The sequence below is a fragment of the Aptenodytes forsteri genome, unplaced genomic scaffold (assembly GCF_000699145.1).
Source record: "Aptenodytes forsteri isolate BGI_AS27 unplaced genomic scaffold, ASM69914v1 Scaffold93, whole genome shotgun sequence".
In the NCBI taxonomy this organism is placed as follows: domain Eukaryota; kingdom Metazoa; phylum Chordata; class Aves; order Sphenisciformes; family Spheniscidae; genus Aptenodytes; species Aptenodytes forsteri.
The window spans coordinates 7,989,833-7,996,290 of record NW_008794665.1 but is presented as its reverse complement, the minus strand read 5'-3'; the positions used below and the strand labels follow the sequence as shown (position 1 = coordinate 7,996,290).

General features: G+C 44.5%; 1 protein-coding gene across 1 annotated transcript; it reads right to left on the bottom strand.

Moving 5' to 3' along the window:
- Positions 1 to 2,984: 2,984 nt before the first annotated feature.
- On the bottom strand, positions 2,985 to 5,969 carry RPL34 (ribosomal protein L34). Its single transcript, XM_009273576.2, has 4 exons — positions 5,807 to 5,969; positions 5,609 to 5,708; positions 4,751 to 4,854; positions 2,985 to 3,112 (listed from the first exon to the last, which is right to left on the bottom strand). Exons 1-4 carry the CDS (start codon positions 5,869 to 5,871, stop codon positions 3,028 to 3,030), a joined length of 354 nt encoding a protein of 117 aa, XP_009271851.1. The 5' UTR covers positions 5,872 to 5,969; the 3' UTR covers positions 2,985 to 3,027.
- Between the last annotated feature and the right edge of the window lie 489 nt (positions 5,970 to 6,458).

Here is a 6,458-nt window from a genome sequence, read left to right as displayed (position 1 = left end):
GGAAGGAAAACCCGCGCCCCGGGTGTGAGCTGCAGGGCCGGGCTGGGGAGATGCAGGCCCGAGGAAAAGAAAAAGATCCGGAGTAGACCTCACCCGAGTCCCTGTGTTTGCAGGGGAGCGGGGCCGGGATGCCCCTTGCCTGCACCACAGGATGCGGTGTCCATCCTGGCCGGCAGCCGGAGGGGACCCCAACAGTTGCACACTGAGACCGGAGGGCAAAAGGCGCATCAAACCAGTAGCTGCTGACAGCGAGCGGGGTACCTGTGTGCGTGCAAACCATCTTACACACCTCTGTAAGTGTGCAAACACCTCGTCGGCCCAAGCCGGCAGCAGGGCCACCCTCCCACTGTCCTCGACTCGGCTGAGGCTCGATACGGAGAGAACCACCCAGGCAACACGTAAGGGAAGAAAAATTCCCCATTTTGAGTGGAAGCTTACCTAGTTCCTCTTGCTTCATGAACAGGGACAGGGGAGAGCCCTTCTCAGAGCAGTTCCTGTCTTCTCTATACCTTTATTTGAGCTGAGGTCGAGTCTCCTGACAGCACGGGAAGGGTTTCCTTCAGAAAAGGCACCCAACAGCCAGGGACTGAATCAGAGCACTAGCTGAAAAGAAGTAACAGGTCCATAAAAAACCAAACAAACAAACACACCCACACTCCTACATAGGAAGACTGCTGCCTTTCAGCAGACACAATTTAACACCAGAGAGAGGCAATAAAAAGCACCTCAATACCAACCCTTCACTCCAGGACACGTGAGCGTGTTTAATAGAAGCGCACGCTCCAAGTGAAGGCGCCCTACCTCGCCGAGCCGTCCAGCCTACTACCCACTGCGCAGAGGGCACCGGCAGCCCTGAGAGGTATCATGTCCCCAAACAACTGCCCCCATACCTACGCTGCAGCCGTCTGCTCAGAGAATTACTTTTCAAAACTGTAAAAAAAAATATTAAGGGCCTTATTGCCATTTCACTGACACTTGCCTAATAACTGCTTTTATTTCTGCCTGCAGTGGTGATACTACTTCTAACTCATACCTCAGTTGCCTTTCAGTGCAATCACGTTACTATAATTAGCCGTTTTCAGTCTTAGCCCTCCTGTTTGGAAAAATCTCCCTCTCACTGCAATTTGCCTGTCAACAGATGTTTATGACATTTCTTCTCATTATTCCAAAAGTATTCTCCTCCCTCCCTCTTGCCTCCTCTCCAACAGCCCCAAGGAAAACTCCGATCTCACAGCTTTTAGTGTAAAACAAGTGCACTTTTGGGGCAGGTTAGACACGCCTGGCCTTACTTGCCACTTCTGCTTTAAAACCATTTTTCCAGCATGCCAAAGTACTGAAGTTTGTACTAGCACAGTAAGGCAACAACCAATAAAATTTTAACCTTGTAAACGAACTATAGTAACAGCACCTAAAAATGTCAGGGTACTAATGTTAGTCTTAAAACCTCCTTTAATCAGCTACAGCCTTTGGAACAAGTTTTAGCATAACCCAAGCTGAGGAGGAAACACTTCATACTTCAAGCTACATGAGTTAGCTGCAACGTTCATTCATTTTGAGAATACTGACAGAATTACTTTAATGACTTGGGACACTGTGAAGAAATTCTTGGGGAGGTACAGCTCCTTTCACCATGCATGGTGTTAAGCCAGTTATCCTGGACCACAGCCATCTCCTGTCATCAAACCCAGGAGGCACCAACACCACCGCTGTGAGATTGCAGGCAGTTGACCCAGGGTACCAGCCAGCTGCTGCCGAAAGGGCAGGTCTTTTCATCAACTCGGTTTTCTGTGATCTGTTTCTTGGCTGACTGCACAGCCTGACAAGCTTCAGAGCTAGGCACAGTGTGAACAGACACCATACAGTCAGGAGAAATCTGCACACGTCTCAGAGCCACAGCCTGAGCAGACTCCACAAGTGATCTTAGAAACCTCTTCAAATGGCATCCTCAATGCTCCCAGTAAGTCCGCGCGCTCAGTAATTATTTCTCCTCTTTCCTTATTCTGGTGGTTGAGCTCACTACTTTTTGAAAAAATACTTAAAAATCCTAAACATTTGTTATTGGTAAAAATAGATACCCGCTTCTTGTCATACTAAGTCCCAAAATTCAGAGCTGGGGGTGAGGAATACCACTGCACCCACAGGTAATGCAAGAATTATCCCGAGTGTGTTAAAGCACTCCTGGGTAGTGTTAGAGGCACATTTACAGAACGAAGCAAAGCAGCAAAACTAGCCCATTTCCACCTTTTACAATTGCTTTTTACATTACCATTACATCCTCAGTGACAAAGACCCAACAGAACTTTGCTTCAAGTTTCAACAGCAGAGGCCTAATTCGTTACCCTAAACCAGAATACTGGAAGCCATTAACGGTCTATCCCACCCAGGCCCCAGAGCTCTGCTTTTACCGTACCTGTAACCGCTGAGCCAGGAAGCACCCAACAACAAACAGAATACAACAGCTTTCTTCCAGGAGATCCAGATGTAGCATATGTAGCTGTCCCGTGGATACAGCACTGGCTTCGAGAAGTCAGACAATGCCCTGCCCCCCTCAGATTCAAGTAACAATAACTACAGCACATACTATTTAAAAAAAAAAAATCTACCCTAGGCCCATACTAGCTCGCTGCTTCTTCGTCTGACAATCTCCCAGTCTTTAGTCATAGTCTCCCTTTGTTTGCTTTTCTTTTTCAGATTCCTAACTTTCTTCTGAGCCAAGTCCTCTGATGACATCATACACAACTGTTCCCATGAAAAAAAAAAAAAGGCACTGCTCGAAGTTACTCCAACCCCTCTACAGGGCTGTGAGACAGCCCTGTTTAATCGGGCCTCCTTCCACCTGCTTGATTTCCCTGTGTGCAGGCAGCACAGAACAGAGCATCCTGACTTATGGGTTTTGTTGCACCAGAACACAATTCTGCATTTAACAAGCTGTGAGAAGCAGCTCCTACCAGCTTTGACTAGCACGTGGAATGACAGGACACAAGAAAAGTAGAGCTTTCATTTATTGGGCTGAAACTACAAATAGATTCACTTTGACTTCTGGCTCTGTGCTTGTGCCTTCAACACTTTCACAACGATCTTCTGCTCCTCAATAAGAAAAGCTCGTTTGATTCTGGAACGGAAAAACAACAACTTTAGGACACGTATCCACTTAAGTGAAAACACAAAAATAAGACAAAGTTACAATTAGTTTTGCTGTCTCCAACGTTCATTGCACATGTGGTGTTAGTTCCACAATTACATAAAAAGAGAAGCCATCGATGTTCTTGCCAGCATCGAAAGACAGGGACAGCGGCACTGTTTGAATGCAGAAGTTTGGGGAAGAAGGCCCAGTGTGCCTGCAAATTTAGGGCAAGCAGCTTGTAGGCAAACAAGGCAATACCTGATGGCTGAACACTGGAAAAATTACCACCTTCACTAACTTTAAAGGCAAAAAGCAGAACTCCTCACTGGCAAACTAATTTAGCTGTTCTCAAGTCAGAATTGGTGTGACCAGTCGTGGTCAGCTCTCTTCCTTAGAACTACAGAAAACTTTATGTGAGTCCAGTTATCAAAACAAGACCAGTTCCCCTCTCAGGATTAAAGCTTCTTTGCACATAAACAGAGAAAACCCTGGGAGGTCAAGTCATGCCTAAATATGATTATTTCTGGAAGACACATAGGGCCACCATGCAGATGGACTTAAGTGATAGTACTCAAATCCACAGCCTATTTGATGATTTCGAGTTAAAAGCACAAATATGCCACACACTCTTCTACCTTGAAACATTAAAATGCCATTCCATATGCGTTTGGTATATATGGCTACTGCTGCAGTACACAAAACCTACCAAAGATGCCTGAACAGATGCAGGAGAAAACCTGCCAATTACAGGGAAGGGGGTGACTGTGTTTTTTGGTTTAGGCAGAATAAGAATAAGGCATACTCATGTATGCGACCTACCAAGCTCATAAAGTGTTTGGGAAAACGCTCAGGAAAAAAAATAGCTTTTAACACATAGAAGTTATGCTACAGATGTGCAGCTGTAACAATCCGTCTTCAGTGGCACCTAATGCGATTTAACTTGGAACTCACGCAAGCAAAAAAAAAATGCTGGCAAGGTTTGCACTACAGATGAAAAAACTGGCATTACAGTGCTGACTCCGGAGATCTGCTTTGATTACCATTCACAGAGATGACATATTCTTTGTAATTCACAGTTTTTCCTCCAACTTGCCACGGAAGTAGAGGATGTACAGCTGTTACCCAATAAAATTTAACTGAGTGAGGCCCAGCAAAGGCCGTCTTAAAGCTTAACCATGTAAAGATGCTTAATATACAACCAATTAATATCTTTGAATCCCAAAACACCGCAAAGCCAAAAGCTCAACTGATCTTACACTAGTATCCTTGCGTAAGACAAAAGAATAGGACAACAGAAGAGAAAAATCTTTACTATGGGGGCTGAATATAAATAAAAACCCAGAATGAGCAGATGGTTTAGCACCAAAGTAACAGTGCAGTAAGAAATCATGAAGAACATAAACCCTCTACAACAAAGGAGCTGCACGTGCAGCAACCAGCCCAAATCCAAGGGGCAAAACTCGCACACATCACTGCTCGTGTGCCCCATGCTTACCCCCCTCCATTTTACCACATCAATGTCAGACAAGAGTCTTCAAAATTTTGGCCCACGTTATGAGAACAGTGAGATGCAAAAATCTCATACAAAGTAACCTCAAGAATAAAGCCAGCTTTCTCTAAGCTCACCTGTCGCGGACACACTTAGCACACATGGAACCACCATAGGCTCTGCTAACGTGCTTCTTCGTTTTTGACAGCCTCATAAGAACTTTAGGACGCACAGCACGAACCTACAGAAAGCAAAAATGAGAAGTGTATCATACTATAGTAATTTCAGGTAACAGCCATATTAAGAAAATTCACTTCAATAGTTTAAAAGAAGCAGCACCACCCGAAGTTGACTACTCAAGATGCAAAAAAGTGACTGAAGTCACAGCTTGTCGCACATGCCGTCTTCAGCATTCATAAGCTGATCTTTTCATTCTACCACAGGGGTTCACCAACAGATTCATCGTTAAAAAACTGTTTATAAAATAGATTTTCCCAAGTGTAGGAACCGCTCAAAGATAGACATTACTCAAGCGTTCCCATCACTGTTAAGAGCAATGGCCTTACACCAAAAATACATTTTGGAGAAGAATACCGCGTTAAAAACATTCATTCCTTTTTTGTAAAACTGAAACTCAAACTTGGCTTATGTGGGTTTTTTTAAAGCCTACCTAATAGGTCCAATTTAGACTTTTAAACCTGCTTACAGAATCACCTCGGCCTAGTTCTAAAAATTTCAGCCAGGTACAACTTATAGAACAAGAAGGTTCAGATGTAACAGCAATGAGAACCACAAGCATTAAAGAAGCACTTACTCATTAAGCTTTCAAAGCTTGTTTTACCAGTTAAACTTTACAACATTCAGATAAGAATATTTTAAAGAAAGTTGTTCCAACAATAATTCATCAAGAAACAGGCATATTACTTGAAAAGGCTCTTCGTACCAAAAAAACATTGCTGTAAAAAAAATGTTATGCCAGTAAGGCTAATACTTACACCACGAAGTCTTCCTGGGCATATACCACATGCCGACTTTGGTGCCTTCCCTACTTTCTTAGTGTAAAGGTAAACAATCCTGTTCCCGGGTGTTCGGGACCTAAATACGGCAGAGAAATACTCTGTTAATGTAACAATCAAAACTGAAGCTTAGTGTTCTTAAAAATTAAGTTTTCTCAGTCACTACGGCTTACTTACAGTCTGGTCTTGTTGGAAGCTGTGTTGTAGGACAACCTACGGCGGTAGGTCAGGCGCTGCACCATTTTTTACACCTAAATTAGTCAAAAACAAAGCAGCACTTGTTTAAGGGCTCAACGTCCGCGTAGAAGTTCACATCACAGCATCACCTGCACTGAAGCACCAAGCGAGATCTGCATCAGCAGCTGCTGATTCTGTATTGGTATTAACAAAATTAAAGCATTTCCTCATCAGTGACAGCCAACACATTAAAAAAAAATCAAAACAAAACACGTGACAGTGGATAGAATGTGATTTGCAATGAAGATTCAGCCGAACTAACTTGTACACAGTTCAACATCCTGGTCTTGCCTGTATGACGTCATGCTCCTCTAGAAAACTGTTTAAAGCTTTACCAGCTGCGTGTTTTCTAGTCAACGTAAGCTTCGGTGGCAAGGCTGAAAAACGCGCTGAAGCAAACACAGCACCGTCTCTTCCTATCTCATCCGACAACAAACTGTAGCAGCCACACTCTAGGCCCAGACCGGAGCCTTCTCCGGGCCCAGCACAACGCGACGAGGGCAGCGAAACCCGCAGCACCCCCGACTCTGCAGCGGCGCAAGGGAGTAACGCCCCAGCGAGGCGCCGGCCGCCTTCAGAGACCCTCAGGGCA

Excerpts from the sequence above, each read along its gene's own strand:
- RPL34 (XM_009273576.2), bottom strand. The coding sequence starts at position 5,871 with ATGGTGCAGCGCCTGACCTACCGCCGTAGGTTGTCCTACAACACAGCT. Across the intron at positions 5,709-5,806 it reads GCTTCCAACAAGACCAGACT|GTCCCGAACACCCGGGAACA; the intron begins GTAAGTAAGCCG and ends TGCCGTATTTAG. Across the intron at positions 4,855-5,608 it reads GCCCAGGAAGACTTCGTGGT|GTTCGTGCTGTGCGTCCTAA; the intron begins GTAAGTATTAGC and ends TGCTTTCTGTAG.